Genomic DNA, 23,154 nt, shown 5'->3' with positions numbered 1-23,154 from the left:
ATCACTTAACTCACTGTGTATATGGAAAGTTTAGATGAGTTTCTATTTTCATCTTAATATTCCTTAGTTAAATTGCATGTTATTTTGTAGGACAGCTGAGAGTTACAGGTCTATGTGTTACATATTTCTTCCTCAAAGATAAAGGAAGTCATAAATTACTGAAAAAAGTGTTCATAGATATTCTGTGTAAAGTAAAAATATTTATTCAATTCTATTTAAAATTCCATTATTAATCCAAGAGGGAAATTACATGTTGCTGTAACTCATATCATATGACAATTTTCTATATAATTTAATATAGATGCTGATGGCTGTGAGAATCTCTTGTAGCACACTGTGTTGCACCAGTACTGAAGAAGCCTCTGACTGAAGAATATCTGACAAAAAACAAGAAAAAGTGCTGCTGTTAATTATTGTGTCTGATTCTGAGGAAGATGAATCCACACTTGTATATTTTCATGCATATGGCAAACTCATAAGTGTCACATAATTTGACTGATTTTCTTTCGTTACATAAAGATGATTTTCACCGTCTACCCTTCTGGTTGTTTTCATTCTCTCTTTAGGTCAATATAATTCCCATCATTGCCAAAGCGGACACAATCTCCAAGAGCGAGCTTCATAAATTCAAAATCAAAATAATGAGTGAACTCGTGAGCAACGGCGTCCAGATCTACCAGTTCCCGACGGACGATGAAGCTGTTAGTGAGATCAATGCGTCCATGAACGTAAGTCACGTTTTGTTTTAGTGGATGGTTTCATCTGGCAAATTCTTTTACGATTGGCATAAAATTTTACCTTAGTGGCTGCAACAGATTTTTATTTATCTGCAGAATGTCCAACACAGCAAAACATTACTAAGTGTTACTATGATCGAAGTGTATTTTTTTTCTTTCCACAAAGGTAGTAGGTGTATTTGTAGTAGAATAAATACAGAAAAAGGAAACGGATTGTATAAAAATACTTTTCCTATGTTCCTTCCTTCATTTATTTATTTGCCTGTTTTTCAAGTTGCCATGTCCGCCTTAAATCCATGATGACATTTTTGGAAGTGAAATTTTTGTAACTTTGAGGCTCGTGTTGAATATTGCTGCTGCAATGCACACTGGAGCACCAGTTTCCACATTTAGCTGCAAATGTCAGTCAACAGATACGCGAGTCTTACATTTTGTATCATCTTTTAAAGGTAACTACAATTTCTGCTATTTTGTTTTAGTGCAAGTAAAACTTATCATTTTACTTCAAAAAACATAATTTCATGACTATATTCCAAAAATTCAATAATAATTTAAAGAAATACTGCAAAAGTGTTGAAATGAAACTGTAGTGGGACTATTTTCCTGGGAAAATTTCCTTTTTTACTTTTGTTTCTATATAATGAGTTGTTTTCAGTTGACCTACACACACCCACTTATGTTCAGATGCACAAATGAGAGTGCATTTAATTCTGCGGTTTTATCCTTGTGCACTCTCCTGATCTATTTATAGTCTGTTGCATCAGTGCCCACGCCCACCATCTTGTCCCCTTCAGCTTCATCCCAGCTGGTTTCAGCTCGCCATCGAACTGTTGAGGAAGCATGTTGGGTCTGTTTCCACACTGCCCCCCGCTGTCAGTCCCACAGAGACGCCGTGTCTAAAGGAACAATTAAAATACAGAGGCTTGTGTTTGAATTATCACCTCCAGTAAAACTGATGCTAAAGATATTGCATTCAGAAAACCATTTCTGGGCTGTAAATGAGGAAAAGCAAGGAGCATAAAATTGTAACATGGAAAATGTAGGCCAAGTTGGAACCCCCGGTTCATGTCTCTATTTACAGCTGGATCTTTTGATCTTTCTAACATTTATGGGCCTTTCTGCCTGTGCAGGCTCACCTGCCGTTCGCTGTGGTCGGAAGCGTGGAAGAAGTCAAAGTGGGGAACAAAACAGTGAGGGCCAGACAGTATCCCTGGGGAGTGGTGCAAGGTAAGAGCTGCTCACAAAGACTCTGTCACAAGAAGGGTGTGTTTGTTTCACTCAAGCAAACAAGACCGTGTGCTGAATGTTGAATGTTAGTCGTGTTAGAGATCACACAGATGAAGCACCAACTAGGGTTGGTCTAAATACCGATGAGTTTAATTAACATTTCATTCAGAGTTTCATAAGGCAAATGTTGACAAACACCCAAAACAATGAAACAAAAATTTTAATTAAACCACATTTATAACATTTCAATAGTCCAGTTTTGGGTTGTGCATTTCAGGTCTGGTCAGATTTGGTAGATTTTTCCTGCTGTTTTTTCCAGTCATGAAGTTGTGAACTACGTAGTACTTGAAAGGAATTTTGTTTTGTCTTTTCCATTACAAAGATTAGTCCTAGGTCAAACTGTTACATTCAAAAATATTTCATAAGTTGTTTAACATTCTGATCAAAGTAGATATGAATCACATTATGTGCAATTTATAGGAATTTCTAGGCTTACAATTAACCAGTTCTTATTTTCTTTGCTGGGAAAATTAGTCACACTAAATGTTTTTCTGTTTGAATTTTTTTTTAAATTCTGTAATAAGAATATGATTATTGAATAGACGGATCAGGAATTCTGCAGCTACTTGTAAATATTGTGAATGTAAAATATTAGGACAGCAGTGACTTGTGTGTCGTGACAATAAATAAGTTCAGACATTTTGCAACAGTTTTATAAAAATATGTAGACTCAGTGTCACCATTTACTTGATTTATGTTTGTGAAATGTTAATTTGCCCTTGTGGCATATTGCTGTGGGATTATTGTCTTTTCAAGGTAAATGTAGAACCAAAGTTTAAGATTTACTAAGTACAGTAACAGTTTTTGAGTTTACACTTAGTTAAACTAAAAAACTGTTCTTGTTTTAAGTCTTTTTTTGGTTTTGCAAGACTTTTTTTTCTTGAACTGTTTTTTATATATTGGCCAAGGTGAAAGCACTAGCTTCTTACTGGAACTTCAAGATTCTGAGCATTTTCCTTTTTTATCCCTTGTTTATTTGTCTATTTTTCAAATTATCTTTATCTTTGTTTAAAGACAAATTAACTTTAACATTGAGAACTGCTTTAGCAGTTTTTTTAAGTGTTTAACTCTGCAGTTTAGCAAATATCCGTGTCAATGGAGATAAACTGCCTGTGGCAAAGTGTGAACTGCAACTTTGTTGGCCAGTTTATTTCTTCTCACTCTGCTAATGTTCCAAGTGTGATTTCCTGTGAAGGAAAACATAGTAAAAAGGTAGAAGGGTAAATGGCTTCCTTTATAAAGTTGCTAATAGTTGCTGGTGTTAGTTTTCGATCTGTATTGCTTTCTGTGTGTCTGTGGCTTTTTATATGGAACATGTTTTTATAGAGATGTCACCTCTCGTGCCTGCTTCTTAGGAGTTTTCTTTTCCCGCTCCTCATTCCTCGGTGTTTGTCAGTGCTGGTAAACAGTTTAATTTAATAACGTGACAGAGATGCACAGTGAGAATGTTACTGCTCATGTGGGAGCTCCTCTCAGGAACCGGCTCTCTTCTCCTCGGTTTACTGCGCTCTTCCCTTTATGCTCTGACCATTCTCATTCTCCAACCCTCAGAGGATGCTCGCTGGTTATTTATGAAGCTTTTTGTGTGTTTCCTGGGGGACAGTTTTTTTTTCTTTTCTGGAGTCGCAACAAAGCAACAGCTCAGTAACAGATTAACAGCAGTTGAAAACAGCCTTCTTTAACTATTAAACTGGACATTTTCTACATTTACTATTTTGTAAATTATGAATCTCTGTTAAAAGGTGGCTAATAAACCTTTATTTACCCTTAATTTGGCCTTTAGCAGTTGTTTAGCTTACAAGCTAATGACACTTCGTAGAAAGCAATTAGATTAGCTTTGTTTTTTGTTTTTTCTGCCACTATCCCTCCATTTCTGCCCAGCATGAACCAGCTGAATTCAAAGTGATATAAGCTTCACTTTTTCTGAAAAATGTATCACATTTATTGAATTATTTTTCTTTCAACACATTTTTAGGTGAATGTAAAGCCAGGAGGTGCAGGACAGCAGCTCTCTGTTTTCTCTCTGGTGGCTGAAATGAGGAGCTCCATCAGAGAAAACCGTTAGTTCATGCCAGATGTCATATAGATTGGTTATGTAGCCTCTTGAAAAGAGCCATGAGAAATTTCCATCTCCTTGGAAGAGAGACAGAGGAAGGACTGTGCTGTGACAAAAACAGAGTAATTGTAGGGATCTCAGTGAATGTGTGCTTGTCTTCCCTCGGGATCTCATGGCTCTGTTATCTCTGTGCTCTTCCTGACTTGTGTGACATAGGGCAGAGCTCTGGTATTTCTGCTCTGAAGCATCATGGTCGAGTGTTTGTTATGCTGCAAAAACATTTTCAAGTGCTTTGTGTGAAAATGAACGTGTGGAAGCAACGCATGCATGCAAAGAATGCATTTCATTCTCAGTCATCATGTTGCAATGCTGTCAGGTTAGGAATGTCAGATAGTTGATATTTAGGTGATAGACATTTAAAATGCATTCAATGACATGAACATTATGAATACTTAGATATTTAGTTTTTTTTTAAACAAAGGATAAAGCAGGAAAACATAAAGCTTTAGTAACGCTGCAACCTCAGCGCTGTTTAAAATCAGTCTGTGCCAGGAAACCAACCAGTTTATATGAGCGTTAAAGTCATTAAAGGGCCAGAATTAGATTATTTCCTGTATTTGGTAGTTTCTGGGGGCTTGTGGGACCAGGACACACCTCAGTTAAGAGTTTTCCCAACTTCTGATTACTTGAATTATTGAAATGTTCCGTAAGCCAAGATTTTTGGCCTAAATGGTATTTGTAGCTCCAGAATCTGAGATTCACAGCAGTCGAATCGTTCATAAATTAAGAGCAGTCGTTTCATTTTATTGTTTCTATGGAGTTACTGGGGTGACTCGCAGTGGTTTTTGTGACTGCTCAGTGTGGATTCACAGTTCAGCTTTTTCAGATTGACTATTAATTAGACGAAATGAAGACAAAACTTAATCAAATATATTATTATTTGCATTTTAAAAAATATTGGCTAAAAATAGAAGAGGACAGGATATTTCCCCCCCCCATCAGTCGACATGACAGACATGTCGACTGATGTCGAATCGTAGCCCGACCTCTCCTCAGGATGCCTGTTGGCACCAGGATTCAACCTCTCCAATGTCAGCAGATTTCCTCGTTTCTTCTCCCTGAGGGCTGAGCTCTGCCATCAGTCACAGGATTGGGGTTTCTCTCAGCAGGAGGCCAGAACAGGGAGGTGATTAGGAACCCAAAGAGCAGGCTGAACTGAACGGAGTGGTTTTCTTTTTTACTGGGCTTTTCCTACCACTGATGGGTTGTTAGCCAGCAAATTTTGTACACTCGTTCTTAAAGATGTTCTAAAAATAAATGTAGAGTTTTTGTAGTTTTCACAGCAACAGGAATGTGCTGGTGGCTGTTTAGTTTCTCTCTTTTGCCTTGACTAATATGAACATTTTATTCTGCTTAACTGACATGTTTGTCATTTTTCACCAGTCAGGCAGCTTTGAAAGCCACATGGTGGATTTTATGTTTTAAAGTCTTGCAGCCTGTTGTGGCATTAAACACTCGCCTTCCCCCAGCCCCTCGCTGCCATGTGTGGGGTCATGACCCTTGTAGTCCATGTACTTTCAGTTTACACATGCCCTGGGGTAACGATGGGATTGCACTTTGATTTCAATTCAAAAAATTCAAGACATAAAAATTAAACGGTTATTAATGGTTAGATCTGGCTTGAAATCAAAACTTAGTGTTTTATAAAACATTTCATGTTCCCTGAAATTTTCCATTCTATTTTGTAAAACTACAAACATTAATACATTCTGAGATGTTGGGGGGATTGCCCAACAGAAAAGATGTTTTATAAATAAATATTAGCCTGTTGCCTTCAAAAGTCTAATAAATAATGAGTAGATTCAATCTATTTCATTTCACATTGTTTTTTGTCTCCTTTGACAGTTTTTTGTGAAGGCTTCCAAGAATTGATACAGAACATTATTACACCATCTCCACTTTGAGACCTGGTGGTGGCAGCATCATGCTGTGGGGATGTTTTTCCTCTCAATGGAGGGGAATCTGGTCAGAGTTGTTGGGAATTTGTTTGGAGTTAAACAAAAGGATGTCTTGGAAGAAAATCTGTAAAATGCCAGTTGAGCTTGAGCTTTTTGTTATTTTTTGAAAGAAGAATAAACATGAATTTCAGTATCTATATGCACAAAGCTGTTGGCGACATACAGCAGCCTGCAACTATAAATGCAGTTGTTTTATAGTTTCTAGATTTTTATTTGACAAAACGTTTGAAAACCATTTCTCCTCTTCCCTCCGGTGATTACAACTGTCGCCTATTAGCTGACAAATGCATAATAAAGTTCATTGTTCTCACAACAAAGTTTGAACAAATTCAATGAGTATAAATATTATAGTATAGTATTGATGGTATAAAATGAGCTAAAAGAAATCTCAGAGGATTTCGGTCTGAATGTTAAGAAATTTGATTTGAAAAGTGAACAACGCTGCATATTTCACATCTAATTGTTGTGTGTTCTTGTTTTCTCTTTTAGTTGAGAATGAGAGCCACTGTGACTTTGTAAAACTCCGAGAGATGCTGATCCGGGTCAACATGGAGGATCTGAGGGAGCAGACGCACGCCCGCCACTACGAGCTGTACCGGCGCTGCAAACTGGAGGAGATGGGCTTTAAAGACACAGACCCAGACAGCCAGCCCTTCAGGTAGACCGAGAGAACCTCACTCAGAGTCCACCGGGATGGACAGGGTGCAAAACCACAGAACTGCTCAAATGTTAATGTCAGAAAGCAAGCTCTATTGTTTAGCAACAATAACAAATTTTTAACTCTTTGCCGTCTCGTTTCATTCATGCAGTCTTCAAGAAACATACGAAGCCAAGAGGAAAGAGTTCTTAGGGGACCTGCAACGTAAAGAAGAAGAAATGAGGCAAATGTTTGTAAACAAAGTAAAAGAAACCGAAGCAGAACTCAAAGAAAAAGAACGAGAGGTAAGTGAGAAATAAGTTGATGTTTCACTCCTTGATAATACATATCTATGTTCTGGGCCTCCAGTTTTGCTCGGGTTCATCTAACACTTCCAGTTTTAACCATTTTTACCACAAACCAGCAGCAAAGATATATCACATGATGTAGATTATGATCGCAAATTTTAGTTAAGACATAGCTCAGCTCAAATTTCTTAACAATTAAGAAATAAAAATATTCTTTAGATTTTGAAGTTGGGATTGGGTTTTAGGTTTTGTGATCATTTGCCATCAGGAGGTTTGAACTGAGACATCTTCAGTCTCTTCCAAGGCAGCATTACTGTTTTAAACTAGAGATAATGATCTGAAACAAACGGTAATGAGTTTTTCCTTTTTCCACGCTCCACCTCTTCTCTGGTTTTCTTTTGATAGAATCATCCGTGGTTCTTTGCTGGTTGTCCTCTCTAGTGACGTTTCAGAGTTTAATAGTAACACATCAATTTCCCAGGATGTTCAACACTGCTGGCTGAATTAGAATAAAAGTTGAAAAGACGAGGGAATATTTATACCAAGTGCTGTGTTGACATTTTTAGGATCAGATCATTCCATTAATTTCTGATGTGAATTTAAATCTACTTACAGGTGCCATAGATGCTGTTTTTTGGAGTTGGGATAAACATCTCCAAATCTAAATTCCTTTACTTATTGCTAATGTTTGCAATTTTACTTGTGCGATGGCTTAATAATTGTAAAATTATGTTGCACTTCTGTATAAATAGCATCACTTTTGGCAGAGTGTTTTATTTAGAAACTTGCAGAGTTTTCAAGGTTATGTCGTATTTGTTTCTTAAAGTTTTGGTGTGATGTGTGAGTGAAAAGAGTGAATATTGTGTCCTGAAAAACAGGAAAGTGTGCACACAGCTATTGGTCAGGTTTGGTGGACTGGATTTTATTTTGGAGGAGCCCAACTCATCAGATGCTTGTGGGATAATTAGCACACCACAGTGAGGGGGTTGTCAATTACTAAAAGAAGACATGAATTTAAAGCATTTAGTTTGTGGATAGTAGCTCCAATTTTATTATTTATTTTTTGAAGATGTCCATCCATCCTTTGGTCGCTCAATATGCTGGTCTAGTTGTTAATTCATCTGTTTTTTTTATTTTAATGCATTTGGTGATTCCTTCCTGTCATTTTCTGGCTATAGTAGCATCCATTTTAAGGCCTGACTACTGTATAAATATTTAGCATATATTCACAGTGCTTCATCACTTTTGTTAATAATAAAATTGGATACAAGAGAACCGAGTCTGGGAAAGTCAGAACATTTGATACAAAGCTGGAGAACAATGAACCAAGGTAGAGTCGATCAGATAAATACAGAACTGTAGTTTAATGCAGAACAGTTACCTGTGTGGAGTAAAACCTTGTCTAGTTTAGTTTTAATATTTTTAGCACCTTAACTTCCTCCACAACAGTGAGAAATACATTCAGCAGTTGCTGAATGTATAATAAGAAAATAAGAACAGAAATCGGAAACAAACTTTTTTAAAGAGACACAAAATATTTGGTTTCAATCTTTCAGCTTTAACTTAAAAGTTTTTTATTTCACATAAACTTGTGATCCACTTTTGAATATTAAAGGACACATAAAAATCTGAGCTTTTGTTTTTGTTTGGGCTCAGCTGCATGAAAAGTTTGAGCAGCTGAAGCGGATGCACCAGGATGAGAAGAGGAAGGTTGAGGAGAAGCGAAGGGAGCTGGAGGACGAGATGAACGCCTTCAACAGGAAGAAGGTGGCATGTGAGACGCTCTCATCTCAACCCCTCAAGAAAGACAAAGACAAGAAAAAGTAAGGCAGTCCTTCCTCTTAATCACCCATTTCCTGAATTCTTCCTCTAATAACAGGAGCTTCGTTTTCCAAGCCTCCTAATTTCTTTCAGCAACTCTCCTTCCTTCCATTGTGTGCCTTAGAGTTGAGATGCTGTCTACTGCTAGATGTGCTGCAGTTTTTCTTTCTTATTTTGCTGTTTAACTCATTTACTTAGAATCAGGAAGTGCACATTCTGCCATGTCCAGCGGCAAACCCTTTCATTAATGACTTTGTGATGGAGTGTGGTCTGCTGTTGTGGAATCATCTCCAAAACATAAAGCACTTCAGCGTTTTTAAGGACCTGGCAAGTGTGAAGGAAACGTCTTCCCTTTTTGTTCTGGCCAAGTTGAACATTTCCTGTGCTTTCACTCTTTCCTTTCGTTTCGCTCTAATTATTCTGGATACTCGGGGTCGGTTGCAGTCTGCGCGCTCTCAGGCAGCAAAAAGCTCTGAAAACTGATGTAGCATTTAGCCAAGAAACAGCTACACTTGTTCAAATTACAGATGTGCAGTTCAAGTGCCACACATTTTCATTTCAAACTACGGTACTTTAAGTTCATTTTCACAATAATAACTGTTGTAAAATGGATTTAAAGTAACATTATGTTATACTAGTAAACATAAATCAATCAGTCTCATAACTTCTCTAAATATAAAAAGTGATTTTTTTTAGAGCTGCATACAACTCACTAAAAAAATATTTAAAATGTAGTAATTAGAAATAAATTGCGAGATGTCATACATCAGCAATGAGCTGTGAAGAAGCTCCATTATTGAGTTTTGTATTACTCATCTTTCTCCATAATCATAATCAAGGAATCTTGAAAATTTAAACACGTATGTTTAAATTTAATCCAGGCCTTTCCTGTTCTATTCGCTCAAAATTTGCTTCTTAAAAGTGCCTGCTTTCAGAAAAAGGCATCTATTTTTACCCAAATGAAGGACCAATTATAGCTTCATGTTTATAGATCCAGTGAAATATTTTCACTAAATTAAATTAATGAGCTCACAGTAGTTCATGTTAATTAATGGGAAGCATCAATTATGCTGATTGTCACTGCATAGCATTTGCACCCTGTTAAAACCTTTTTAATCAAATTAACTGCAGTTTAATTTGCAGAATATTCCGCAAAGCTGTTTTCATTTTCATAGTTGTATGCTTTAATTGAGAAAGAAACATAAGTTTGAAATTTGATAGTTTTGCCTATTTGCACTACAATTTTAAGTTTTGGGTTTTAAAGCCTCGACCTGGATGTCGATAAAAAATGTATCATTTTTGTTTGCTGGGGTATAAGTCTTTGGTTCAGATTACGTTTAAAGGGAGAGGAGCCCAGTTATCAGTTACAGGTTGCTGCAGAAAAAATAACATTTGTACTTTACAGCTTAAATTGAGTGTGTGCCCACAAACATCATCTTTCTTCCACTTCCTGTTTAATGTTAAAGTTCATCACGTAAAAAACAATCCAAAGTTTTAAAATAACCATGCTCATAAGTGTTCATTTGAAAGTATCCATGCACAAACTGAATTCATAACAAAGTGTATAAAAACACATAAAATCAGTGGGATTTTTTTATTTTTGTCGACTTCTCACCGTTTTGCATATTTTAGTGAATATCTTCATTTTCAGAAAGTTGTAAGTTTGTCTTGCAATTAAACCTGGATCATTGTAGCTCAAGTTTGAAATTTGATAGTTTTGCTTATTTGCACTCCAAGGTAGAGCTCATTTGCTCTACCTTTTCTTCAGCTGGTTATTCATTTCTGTGTGGTTTGAATTATGAAAGTTTAAAAGCAGACAAGTGGCTCCCTCTTGTGGCTGCTCATGCACACTGTCGGTGGCTGTGTGATCTTCCATTTTGTGGATATGTTGAAGTTCTTCCTGAACTTCTCAAATTAAATTCCTCAAATTAAATGTGTAATTTTCTAAAACAGGTGATTGAACAGGCAAGCTTTATTTACTTTACCCCCATCAATAACGCTTGATTTGTTTTTTTTTTTTAAATGTAATTTTTTGATTTTTTTTTTTTTTAAATGTAATTTTTTTAATTTTGCTCCAACTTCTGTATTTCACAGTTTTTATTTAAAATGTCAAAAACCCAGCCAGCCATTGATTCACTTTATTTTCTTTATTGTTTCATTGTTTTTCAGTTAATTTTTGAGGCGCAGCAAAAACCCATCCACACACGACCACGGATTTGTCCTCCATCACCATAGCAACGACCACATCTGTGTTTTCTTTTTTTGTTTGTTTGTTTGTTTTGTTTTTGTTTTTTTGTCTTTTGACATTCCATCTTGACATTGTGCACATGGACCAAAGACACTGAGGATGATGATGATGGTGAAGCCACAGGAGAGAAAAAGAGTGAAAGATGGTGAGAGAGAGAAATATTCACGTCCATCAGTGGCCATCTCATTGATTCAGGATCTTTCTATGTGATTTTTGGACATTTTTTAAAATAAATATATCTGTTTATTTTAATTTCTTTGTTGTTTTTAATATTTCTGTATCTTTTCTTTCCTCATTAGCCATCCAAACTGATTAAATCTTGTCAAGCATTGTCATTTTGTGGTACTACAATTTTGGAAATATGGGCAAAATATGTATTTAAAGAAAATATAAAATATAAGGGGTACCCAGTTTTTATAGCCCTGACGTTCAAAGCGAAGATTAAAAGGTCCTCAACTTTTTAAGAAATGTATGACCCATTTAAAATATTCAGAGGTAATTTGTCTTTTTGTAACCCTGAGGAATTAGTTTAGTATAATCAGTCCCTCGTTAGTGAATAATACATTAAAATCTTAGCGTGTCAAGCAATAACTGAGTACCTGCTTTTAGAGGTACTGACAACATGTAGTCCTATGTCTTAAAACCTATGCAATATGCTAGTGCTGTAAGTCAGTAAATGTATGTGAATATTTTCTCGAGCTTACCAAGCTTCCAGTAATATGCAAATATGTACTAGTTTTTAAAATGATTAATGAATATGATGCAAGAAGCCCATAAGAGGGTGTACATTATTTGTGAGTGACTTATCTATATTGTAAACCCTGCGTGATCGTTTTGTTACGCCAGTGGAATCACGACTATGAAGCCAGTAAACATTTAAGCCTCAACTCGCTGTAGGAGAGTTTACGTTCAGACATGGAGAAGAGAGCAGCTGTAGTTACTGTCTGTCGGTGCAAATAAATGCAAACCCTCCCTCTGAAATGTGAAGCCTCTCTGTGCTCTGATTTGTTTGTCTGCGTTTACTCCTGGGAGATGAAGATGGTGGTGAAACACGGGCAGGTAAAGATGCATTCATTGTGTCTGTAACCAAAACAGCTGTCAGATGGAGGCGATTTGGAACTGAAGCAGCTGCACAATGTTTGCTCAGCGTGTTGCTTTTCTAACTCAACACTGCGTTATTACCCTGTGTGGTTTCTCTGTTTGCTAAAGATGGAGTGCAGTAGTGAAAAGGAGAAGTACAGCTCCTTGAAAAACCGAAGCATTTTGTCACTTATTTCACTGTATGTTCTATATTTCTAACCGTTTTTTCAGGTAAGTCTAATATACATGGCATGCATTTATATTCAGTCAATAATTTGTAAAACCATCTGTCAGTTTCCATCAGTGTTGCACATCTAAAGAATGACACTTTTCTTTGCAAAGTAGCTCTAGCTCATTCTGTGAACTTTAATTTTAAGATCTTGCTTCAGATTCTCTATTGCATTTTAGTTTGGACTTTAACTGGACCCTTTCAGCACATGAATGTGCTTTGAATAAACGTATCCTTTGCTCTTGTGGTATATTTAAAAACCCGATAAATGGTGAACCTTTACCCCGTTTTAAGACTAGAAGGTTTTTCCTTCAGACATTTTCTGTGTTCCCATAAACCCTGCTGTTTCCTTCTGCTTTTTGACATGGTGCTTCCACCACCATTTGTCTCATTGACTGCAAAACTATTCTGCAGGTTCAAGATCCTTACATTAGGAATAAAAATGTGCCTTGCTATTCCTTTTTATCAGCATGCTCTGTGAAACCAATTTTTAAGTGTTTGATTTTGTGCGAAGATCTTTTTCAGTTTCAGAAACTCTTTGAGATATCTGATCCGTTCTGTGTCTCCACCTGGAGTACTTCAATAATTCTTTAAACCCGACTGAGAAAGACGCACTACAGTAATACAGATTCTCTGTTTATGCCAATCCCTTGCCAAATCTATTATTATTCTGTGCACTACCTGCAGGGCTGACTGGATCTCTTCCAGCAGCACAATATGTTTGCAGCTCTTCGTCGTGTCCTTTAAAGCTCCAGGATACTGTGCTAACAAAGCTGAGTGAAAATCACTGACGTTGTACAGCAGCTGCTGCTTTCTGCTGCCGTGACACGTTTCATTGTTCGCTACGAAATGGAAAGTTAATCCCAGGTGAAGCCACATCCACGCTCGATTCCATAATTCAGATCGCAATTAACTTGATAAAATACCTTAAGAAAAGATGTTATACTTTTTGAGCTTTCTGAATACACTGTAAAGGACAGTTTTTTAAAAATTTCTTATTCTAAACAGAATCATAACTTCTTGGATTTTATTGTATGATATAACTGAGTCAGGGGGTGGTGGTTAAAAACAAATCAGTACTTCATTCAACCCACTTCCAGTCTTTGAGATTAACAAAGCAAACATTTGACCCTTCCAATTTTTTAAAGCTGTAGTTTATTTGTGTTAAAAAACAAAAAAAACAAAACGTATAATATAGCTGCCTTAGCACTCAAATGAAAATATGAAACATTGTTAAAGTTTAAAAAACAGGAATTAGTTCACATTGCAGACATTATTGCTGTGAGTATTCAGTGTCTGAGCTTCAGAGCTTTGGCAGTGGAGATACAATGTGCATTCAGAAACAACAGAAAATGTTGCTCAAATGGCTGCATTTTTAATCATACTTTGATAAAGTAAAGCTCATGGCACTGGCTAATCCGTCTGATTAAATCAAAACATGTCACCTTGATCCCAAACTTCAGTCTCGCATTACTTGTGCTCTCACACTGAATGCACTTACAAAATACTGAAAACAAAATACCAAAAGATTAATCACCTTTAGTCAGTCTAGTGTTGAACTAATCTCCCAAAAGGTGCTCATATTTGATATGTAATTACAATTGCATGAAGAAAATACATGTTGCAGCATAAAATGCTAAAAAAAATTGCATAATTTAGTAAAACAAAGTAAAGCTTATATGTGTAAAAGGTTGTGTTTGTAAATAAGGTAAATAAAACATGTTAAGTTTTATATATACACATAAAAAAAACTAAGGCTGAAAAAATATATTTGCAAAAAGTTTAACTTTATCTTAAAGTGCTTTGTGGCTCTGGAGAGAAACCTGAGCACCAAGATGCCTCACATTAAAACCTAAACCAGGATTAAGACAAAACTGAAAATTAAACTTCTTGCATCTAACAAATTGATACAGTTTGGCTAAAACAAACGCCTTTGCAGAGAAACAAATGTGTTTCTTTACAGTTAAGCTTATTAAATTCTCCTCAGTTCCCCTGATCTCACAGCAAAATAAGAGTGAGCTGGTACCCAAATCCACATTGAATGTGGCTGAAGACAAAAGAAGAAGAGGATCTAAAACTAAATCTTGTAAATCAGTAACTCTGGAATCATGAAGCTCGTTAAAAGCTGGATTGTGATTGACGTCCTGCTAGTTGCCAGCAGGGTGCAGCGGCGGGCAGGGAGACGCACCTTTCTGCTCAAATTCAAACATTTCCTCTCTGTCGCTCTCCTCATTATACAAACGCCTGAAACCGTCATAGTAGTCATCCAAATCCCCTTGCTCACTGGTACCACGCCCTCTTCTGGCCGCCATGTGTCGCTGCGAGGGGCTCCAGACCTGCTGCTGCTTCTCCTGGATCTGGGAGCCGTCCAGGATGTACACAGCGTTGGCGGGCAGGGAGAACTCCAGGCTGTGCAGAAACTCGTCTACAATCTCTTTGCAGTGGATGAACTCGGCACTGTCAACCTGGGAGGAGCAACACACCTGGTGAATGATGGCTCTAAAGCAGCGTGGGTTTTTATTTTTCAATCATTTAATTGGCCTCAAAGAATTAAAATACTAGGCTTCTACACCCCCATTTAAATAAACTTAACTATTGTTTTTCTGGGTTAATTATAGAGGCTGGAGCTGCAGAGGAGGCTGTTTTAACCAAATATTTCATTTTGTTTTCTTTTTCTTTAAACAGGATAGAACATTTCTTCCATCTGGATGAACCAAATTGTGCCTCCTTACAAGAGATAAGCAGCAGACCTTCACATTATTTGACAATAGTTCTGTTAAACACTGCGATAAACAGAGTCTTTCTTTTCCTTTCATTACCTGGGATTCCTGCACTCTGGGACATTTGGCATTTTGGACCATGTCTTTTTATGTGACCAGTTTTAGCATCCACTGACATGAGACTGTCTAACTGGCTCGACATTAAAAACGCAACTTCTCAACACTTGCAGTGCATTGAAAACTAATTTCACTGACGTGCAAAAATGCTTTTTATTCTAATAGCATAATTTTACAAAAAATGTTTTAGAAAAATCCAGCCTTTAGATTTTATTATGATGCAAACAAAACAACTACATTGAATTTTCTACCGAGTCACACAGTACGTATGACGTAAATGATGCCAAGTTCTATTATTCTTCCTTTAAAATGGGAAAGACAGGTGAACATGTCAAATATATGTTCATCTTTAAAAATCAAGCAAGAAAATAGCAACTTGGCTAAATCTTCCCAAATCTTCTGCAGTGGGACTTTTCAATGCAAAGACAATTGTCATTCAGTTAAATAGAGGGCACTCTATTGCCTTCACTACAATAAAAAATAAAGCTAAAGTGTCTCAAAAATTTAATTTCCTACAAATTTAAATAAAATTAGATTTTGCACTATTAATTTTTTAATAATTTAATCAAGTTTTTCTGAAACTCAGCTCAATATTTAAACACATTCCTGACAGTGGCAACGATTTACACCGTAGCTTAATCTCCAGTGGGCCTGAACTGCTCTCTTACCTGCGCTTTTTTCAGTAGGTCGGTGAAGACAGAGAACCAGTCTGGAGTGAGCGCCTCCAGCTCCAAAGTGATGATGGCCAAGGCCAGCGTGGAGCCCTTGAACTGCCAGAGCTGGTGGCAGGCCATACAGTGCTGCACCTGCCTGGTCCACAACGCCGCCTGGAAGCCTGAGGGGGGCGTCTTCTGATGCCCGGGCTTCACAGGGATTGCACCGGCAATCACCCCGGGGTCCATGCTGGAACCGAGACGAAAGGACGGAGCCAGGTGGGGATGGCCGGAGACGAGTAGGGCATGGAACTGGGAGCAATGAGGAGAAACAAGGCCAAAATGTTAGCATTATGTCATTTTCAGTCCTTCTTTTGCCATCTCATTATGTTTATTGCTATAAAAACCCTTTGATCCAGTCAGCCTAAACTTAAATCTCCTGTCAGTTTACAGTTGGGGATTTTGTAGTCCTCCCAAATTGTTTGTAGAGGTTCAGTCCAGAAACTGTTCACCTCGCCCCTTTAGAAATCTCCCATTCTGTCTCATGGCCGTCCTGTTTGTTTTGTGTTGTCTGTGCAGTGCTTCTCTGTGTTCGCGATTGTGTGCAGACAGTATAAAACCTAACCTTGTTGGATCAATGTTAAAAAAAAAAAATCTCCATTTGCTCAGTGAGTCACAGCTTGGGTAACATCTCTTTCAAGCAAAAGGATTTAGAACTCATTTGGTTTACAAGAGAGGAGCTTTTGTTATCTCATCCCGTCTTTCCTTCATTAATACATTCATGTTGTGCTTTAGTTTGTCTCTAGCAGAAATAAGCCATGTTTTTAAAGGAAAGTGGAATTGCACTGGGAGGTAAATTCAGTATCGTTGTGCCAAATGAAATGAAATTGAACTAAAACTATCTGAAAATCCTCCATTTTTCTGATTAAATATAAACATTTTCGATAGACTTGGCTTTAAAGGATGGCTGTTCTTCGCCACCATCCAGCTGAACGGGACTTTTATTTTGTTTAGATGCACATCAACTTTAATCTGTGAATCTCTGTAAGTTTATCCCTATCAACGTGTCATGGTGGAGAGTCTGTGACAAATCGCTGTTTTGTAGATAACAGAAAATAACTATTCAGTATTTAAAAATGGAATGCAAAGTAATTTCTTCAGGGCAGATGTTTACAGTATTGATGTGAAATATTTAAAGTAAAAATGATTTAAAATATATTTATTTAAAGTAAAAGAGAAAGAAAAATCTTTATTTTATTATAGTTTTGTTATATTATGGCTCTTTATTTTAGAAGTCCTGGATTTTGTATTACCCACAATAACTCAAATTCAGATCCTGAAAATGTACCAGAGGGGGTTTGGAGTTTGGGAGATGAATCCGCGTCTCGATGACAAGTTTTACGATTTGTGGCTTTATGGAAAAATATGTATTAAGTGTTTGCAGACAAATCCAAAGCTAGTGTTGAAGGAATGTAGGTTTCCCCTGTTGGAGAAGGAGAATGAAACTAACTGGGGATGATATTTGACTGAAAGGTTGATTTTGCAGAAGATGGTAATCAAGGTTTTTATCAAAAGGAGTCGTCTCATTGTAGCACAGTGGGATGAATATTACAAACTGGCCTGTATTCATAACACATTCAGCAATGGGCTCTAAGCTGTTGCATTCTGGGTGATGTAAGGTGCCTTGCAGAAGAATTCATATCCCTTGAACGTCAACGTATGATATCGAGATTCTTTGTGACTGCTTGTGAGGAAACGACTACTTTCAATGTGAAATCTAAATACAAATGATCAATTAGATTTAGTGCTGGACTGGCTGTAGTTCAGGTTTTATTCAGTTTCAGGTCTGTTGAAGCCTGCAGCTGCTTTTCTTCTAGAATTGGCTTGTATTTGACTTCTCTCAGTTTCAGTTTCTCTGCCTCCACTGAAGAATAAAAACAGCCCACACTCAGCATGATGCTGCCACCTCTATGTTTCACAGTTAGACAGTATGTTGAGACTGGTGTTCAGGGTTAGATAGTGGTTTGCATGTAAATGATGTGTTTGAGAATATAGGTGTCAAATGTACTTCTCAAATTTTTATTAGTTATTGATTCTGTTGATCAATACATGAAATCCAGAAAAACTATATCAAGTTCAAGTAATAAGGAGACTTTTGCAAGGCTGCCTTTATCTTGACCTCAAATTAAGAAGTTGTGCTCACTGTTAACCATCTTCAGCTTAATTCTGTTTAACCTCAAAAGCCTTATGAATGCAGCAGCAGGCTGTTTGTCTGTTGGTAATTTAATCAGTGAGTTCTGCTTCGAACAATAATTTTTAGACGATGGTGTACAGATCCAAGATGTAGACTAAAAAATAAACCTGTTTATCACAGTTAAACCACATTATGTTGTAAACTGCAGTGTTTGTGCTGCTTGAGGTCTGAAAGCCCAGACAACATGAAAGCCCAGACCAACCTGCCATCTGGTGGCGACAGATTTTATGTTTCCACAAAATGGCTGCAGAAAAGTCAGAAGTGCCTTGGCCCAATGCACAGCATGCATGTTTTGTTGGTAGCTTGCAAATGCACTCTTGAAATTTGGAACAAATTGTTTTGCTGCATCCATTTGGTATTAAAAGAATACACTATTTCTGCAAGAAGCTGTTATTGTCTCAGAAAACAGATTTGCTAGTTTTTTTGTACCAACAAATGTTTGCTTTTGCGACTGACGCAATTAGAACCCGTTTTTACTTGAAGTTATAATTCATCAAAAGGTGGGAAATCTAACAATCTCCCATCAGATTTTCTCACTTGAAGTTTGCATATCAATCAGAACTAGTAATGTAGTTTGTAATTCTAATCGCAGGCACATGAAGTCCAGTTAAATAAATGCACAATGTAACCTAGGACCAACCCTTAAATGTGGATCAGAGAATCTTGAAGCATGATGGTTTGCAATGTCTGCTTTTTGTACTGCTTGTGTTTCACTGTTAGACCACAAGTAACAGAGATGTTGAGTCTAATGGGAAAAAATGAACTGTTAATTAATCTGCTGTTCTGTAAACTCACAATGTGAATGAAGTCGACCGGTGTCGCCGTGTACAGATCCCAGTGCAGCTTGTCCAGAATGATCCGCTCCATGCGAAGAATCTCCGCTGTCGAAAAGTTGCATCCACTCCGCACCACCAGGTCTTTAACAGAACCAATAACCTGTTGCAAACAGACACCAACAGAAGCCAAATAAACATATTGTTTTGAAAATGTGTGACGCGTTTCTGTGTTTCTATGAAAGAGGTTACCTCGTCTTCCTCGTTGATTTTGGCAGCCAGGACCAGGGAGGTGAAAGCGATGCATTTTAGATATTTTCTCTGAGCCTGGAGGAAAAGAAAAGTGTTCATCTGGCTGTAGTTGCTGCAAAAAGTGAAAATAATTGGACAAAAACAAAATGTGCGTCCCCGCAGTCAAGGCTGCAGCCATTTACCTTGACAGTGGACAGCAGGCGGTTAAGGACACACACTCCCAGCGCAAAAGTTTCTGGACAGAACTGAAAGAGCCGGTTCATTTCTCCAATCCAAATGATCATTTGCTGGTGTTGAGACAAGGAGATGTCAGCACCCTGCCAGGTAAAGAAAGGACAAGTGTTGATCATTAACTGACAAGAAGGGAAAATTGGTCGCTATGACAATGGCCACATTCAATGCATTTTTTCACATGCAGTGAAAAGAAAAAAACTACAAAAACTGAAAGTATAGCAGAAGTAGAGAGAATGCTCTTGAAAAGCAGACAGACAGAAAACAATGAGTTCTTACATTAGTAGTGACTTTGCTGACTTTTTTACTTATAATTTCATCATTTATTCAGAAATTGTACTTGTCCACCTCTGGCTTTCACGTTTGCTCATTTAAATATTATATTGTTAAAACTTTTGATTGTTTTAAACTTAAAAATAGGTAAATCCATGCTGTACATGTACAACAAAAAATGTCAGTTTGATATTGTTGTAATTTATTGCTACCAGTTAAATTTTTAATCCACTAATGTTTGAGCTGAGGTTGTTGACAAATTCATCTTCCTGACTGAACTAAATCAGTGTCAACACACTGCTAGCGATGGCTGGTCTTCAATGGGCGTAACGGGTCGTGGGCCCCAAGTCACATTCTACTTGAGGCCCCCAACATCCTTAGGATGACCTTCCTGACAGACTGGAACTAAAATTCAGTTCTGTGCATGTCTCAACCAGAAACAACAGGATCTTTCCCAAATCCGTAATAATTAATAGCTCACCTGAATGTATCCGTTTTTGAAGAGCGGGACCTTCCACAGCCGAGCCTCTCTGAGCAGAGCAGCCTCCAGCAGGCCCAGCAGCCGGCGGCTCTCTGCAGCCACCGGGTCCTTCATCCCCTCCACAGCACAGGCCAGCCTGCACCCAGCGCTCACACACCTGACACAAGCATCGCAAATGGTAATTAATGCAATAAATTCATTTTCAAATTGTGTTGGTATTCATGTAAACATTGACAATTTATTAAATAAATATTTAAGTGTGTGAATTACTGCATTAAATTATAGTCGAGCTTTGCATTTTGTGAAAAAGAAACATTCATATTTGTTTAATTAAATGAATTTGTTATGTTAGTTGTCCATATAAACGATTAAAATCTTTAATAATTTTAGGGACTGATGCATTTATTTACTAGACTAATTTCCGATTTTATTTAAATGATAAAGATTTACCTGATTATTTATTGAACTGATGTATTTTTGGCCTTCAGCAAATTACTGCATGCAATGTTGGAGCTGCAGTAATTTGCAGCTCCAACATTGGAGCTGCAAATGTTGCATTAAACATTTATTTTAATGCAGTTTTCAAACGTAAGAACTGAGCGTTGACTCTTTGGAAGAATCATTGTGTATTAATATGCATAAATTGTGAACTCTTCAAAACATCCAGTGTGCAGCAGGAAATCAGATGCGCGCTCACTTTGTTCAAAAACAACGCCATTTTCAGACTCTGCATGCAGACATGAAGCGATGCAGCGACGTTCAAACCCACATTTAGTGACAAAATGAGCTTAAATCTGCAGATTTAATGGTTTAGGCTTTATTATTCTGGCAGAATAATAAAGTGCAGCAGCTGCAGCTTCCTGCACAGCTACAAACAAAAGCATTTGGCTTCCTGTCATTTCGCTGCTCAGTCTTACCTCTTTGATTTGAGAAGCAGGCAGTGTGTTGGACGGCGGTTGCATTTATACGATGTTTTTGAATCAATCCATATTCACAGAAGAAAACAAACCAGCAGTCAACAACAGAAATCAGTTCCGGAAAACAATCTCGGCGCAAAATGTAACTCGGAGAGCAGCCGCATTATATCTTTACAATAACAAAAATAAAACAAAGAGTAAAAGTGAAGTGAAGTTCCACAAAGCAAATGATAAAAATAAAAGAAGGCGAAAATAAAAAAGAGCGCAAAAGAGGCAGGAAGCGCAGATCAGGAAGGACAAGCTGCAGCCTCCGCCCCCTTATGACGTCAGGTGAGCAGATCTGTGTTAGTGGGTCAGACGTGCGGGGCTTCACGCACAAAATGGTTGAGCTGTCTGGAAATGGAAGTTCTCAGCAGTCTGTGCTTCTATTGATGCTGTTTGTTCTGTTTTCCGCATAAACGCCGCTGTGACGCAAACTGCGCGCGGCGGCTGATCTTCCGCAAAGAAAACCCAAACACTCAAAACTTGATTTTAATCATTTGCAGTTGTTAAGGTTGGCCTGACCTCTTTACAGCCATGGAAACAAAGAAGTAAATAATTTCACCATATCACAACATACAAAACAAATAATCTGTTTCCTTTGAAGTTCTGCCATTATTCAATCTGAAGAGTTTCCTTACTCATTACTTATTAAACAAAAATGTAGCACTAATACAATTATAATAATACTCCTTGAACTTTTTCATAATTATTCATGATGCAGTCAAAAACCTAAATGTATCTATATGTATGCACTCTGACGTAGAAACAGGACAGAGTCATTACTTCATGCTGTCGATTTGCTGCTGTGCTTTGGATCATGATCCTGCTGATGACCCAGTTTGCACAAACTTTCTTTTGTCTAGATTATATTTTTGGAACTCAAAAAAAGTTTCTGGTCAATCAAAACTGACTGCAAAATAAGCCCAAATCATCAGCCTCCCACCACCAAGTTGACTCAGATTAGATGGAGAGCGTTCATTTGCTATTCGCTGCTATTCGCTGTAAACTGTTTGCCAGTTTAGTGACTTCTCAAGCCAGTTGGATGCACTTGGTTTTACGTTGTGGTATTTGAGTAAAGAGAATTGAATACAAATGGTTTTCTTGATGGTGAGAAATGTTCTGTTCTGTTTTACTTTAAATTTCTAAATTACTTTGTGTTAAACTTGTTCATAAAAACAAAAATAAAACACATTGACTTCTTCAGGTTGACAAAGTGAAAGTTTAAAGGGCAAAGGTAAGTAGGGTTGTGTTCATGTCTGTGTAATTGAGTGATAAATTGCATTGGAGCCAGTGCATGTTATTCATGAAGTTTCTTTCATCAACAGATTTTCCGAGTTTTCTGGCGCAACACATCAAACAAACAGAAAAAGATTGCTGCTAGATTGGAGCGGTTCTGTTGTCAGTAATAAACCTGCTCTTATCCTAAAACCCAATCACATCCCTGCTGCTCTTATCTCTCTGGCTTCATTCAATTTAGCACCAGCTCTAAGAAAAGAGATGAGAGATGGTTGATTAGACTGTTTACATATAAGAAAAGCAAAAGGAAGACTTTGAAAACAGCACGACTACAAATGGATGTTTGATTAATGCTGGAAAATACAATTTTAAACTCTTTGTTCTTCAGCCATCAACAAACTTTCTCCGTGTTTTGCCTCTTCTTCAGCTTTGCAATGAAAGCTGCCAAAGTAGATGACGATGAACATGCCCTTTGGCACAAGATGTTTATAGATGCGTGCATAATTCCTATTTAGAATAAATGAACATTTTTAATGAGAAAATGTATTTGTATTTTAAGCAGAATAACAGGATCTCAGAGCTTGTCTGTACACAGCCAAACCTTCGACGTGACCTTTTTCTCTTTTTCTGATGCTGTAAAATTTTTTAGCCATGCAGGCAATAGTAGTTTGCAAGTACTTTAAAGCTAAATAGTAAATCATTACGTTTTGTTTTTCAGTTCCATTTAAATCATGTGAATGGCTTTGGATATTTGGATGTTTTGTTGGGTTATGTTGCAGAACAG

The 23,154-nt window shown here is 37.3% G+C and overlaps 1 protein-coding gene across 3 annotated transcripts in view; it reads left to right on the top strand.

The window, feature by feature from the left end:
* septin8a (septin 8a) overlaps positions 1 to 19,154 on the top strand; it is a 36,156-nt gene extending 17,002 nt beyond the window's left edge. Inside the window, exons 5-10 of one of the 3 annotated variants that reach the window (XM_055051317.1) lie at positions 567 to 728; positions 1,868 to 1,964; positions 6,588 to 6,756; positions 6,908 to 7,040; positions 8,700 to 8,866; positions 15,945 to 19,154. In XM_055051317.1, the coding sequence (XP_054907292.1) occupies positions 567 to 728; positions 1,868 to 1,964; positions 6,588 to 6,756; positions 6,908 to 7,040; positions 8,700 to 8,866; positions 15,945 to 16,113 (897 nt within the window). In that variant the 3' untranslated portion in view covers positions 16,114 to 19,154. Of the gene's footprint in view, positions 1 to 566; positions 729 to 1,867; positions 1,965 to 6,587; positions 6,757 to 6,907; positions 7,041 to 8,699; positions 8,867 to 11,033; positions 12,094 to 15,941 lie in introns of those variants that run through there. The other 2 variants (XM_055051316.1, XM_055051318.1) reach the window with 2 other exon arrangements.
* The last annotated feature ends 4,000 nt before the right edge of the window (positions 19,155 to 23,154 follow it).

Source organism: Poeciliopsis prolifica, unplaced genomic scaffold (genome assembly GCF_027474105.1).
Source record: "Poeciliopsis prolifica strain line A6 unplaced genomic scaffold, Auburn_PproV2 SCAFFOLD033, whole genome shotgun sequence".
Taxonomy (NCBI): Eukaryota; Metazoa; Chordata; class Actinopteri; order Cyprinodontiformes; family Poeciliidae; genus Poeciliopsis; species Poeciliopsis prolifica.
Note: the sequence above shows the minus strand (reverse complement) of the source record. Positions and strands in the feature narration are given on the sequence as shown.